Genomic DNA, 659 nt, shown 5'->3' on the forward strand with positions numbered 1-659 from the left:
TCTGTGGGGTTGGGTACTCCCATCTCCTGTCCTCTCTGTGAGGTTAGGGACCCCCGTGGCACGTCTGTGGGGCTGGGGACCCCCCAACTCGCTGCCCTAACCCGTCTGTGGGGCTGGGACCCCCCAGCCTGACCCACCTCCTCCCTCTCCCCCAGGAGTGCAAGCGACCGCCGGAGGCTTTCGGCTTCGAGCAGGCGACGCGGGAATACACCCTGCAGAGCTTCGGGGAGATGGCCGACTCCTTCAAAGCCGACTACTTCAACATGCCCGTCCACGTGAGTACCCCCAGGACCCCACGGGGACCCCCATGAGCCCCCCCCAAATCCCTAACGTGGTGTTGTTGTGTGTCCCCCCCGGCTTTCCCCCTAGATGGTCCCCACGGAGCTGGTGGAGAAGGAATTTTGGCGACTGGTGAACAGCATCGAGGAGGACGTGACGGTGGAGTACGGCGCCGACATCCACTCCAAGGAATTCGGCAGCGGTTTCCCCATCAGCGACGGCAAAAGGAAGCTCTCGCCGGAGGAGGAGGTGCTGGAGACCCCCTCCCCGCTCCCACGGCGGCGGCGCTGTCGCCCGTGGGCGCGGGGAGGTGACGCCGTCCTTGCGCAGGAGTACGCTGGCAGCGGGTGGGACCCGCACGTGATGCCGGGGTTGAAGCC

The 659-nt window shown here is 66.3% G+C and overlaps 1 protein-coding gene across 1 annotated transcript in view; it reads left to right on the forward strand.

Moving 5' to 3' along the window:
* Window positions 1-659, forward strand: part of LOC104616570 (lysine-specific demethylase 5C-like) — a gene marked incomplete at both ends in the record, with an annotated part of 3,512 nt that overhangs the window by 995 nt on the left and 1,858 nt on the right. The window contains 3 exons of the mRNA XM_010281617.1: window positions 155-275; window positions 370-528; window positions 610-633. Coding sequence (XP_010279919.1) covers window positions 155-275; window positions 370-528; window positions 610-633 — 304 coding nt within the window. The remainder of the gene's footprint in view (window positions 1-154; window positions 276-369; window positions 529-609; window positions 634-659) is intronic.

Source organism: Phaethon lepturus, unplaced genomic scaffold (genome assembly GCF_000687285.1).
Source record: "Phaethon lepturus isolate BGI_N335 unplaced genomic scaffold, ASM68728v1 scaffold32182, whole genome shotgun sequence".
NCBI lineage: Eukaryota > Metazoa > Chordata > Aves > Phaethontiformes > Phaethontidae > Phaethon > Phaethon lepturus.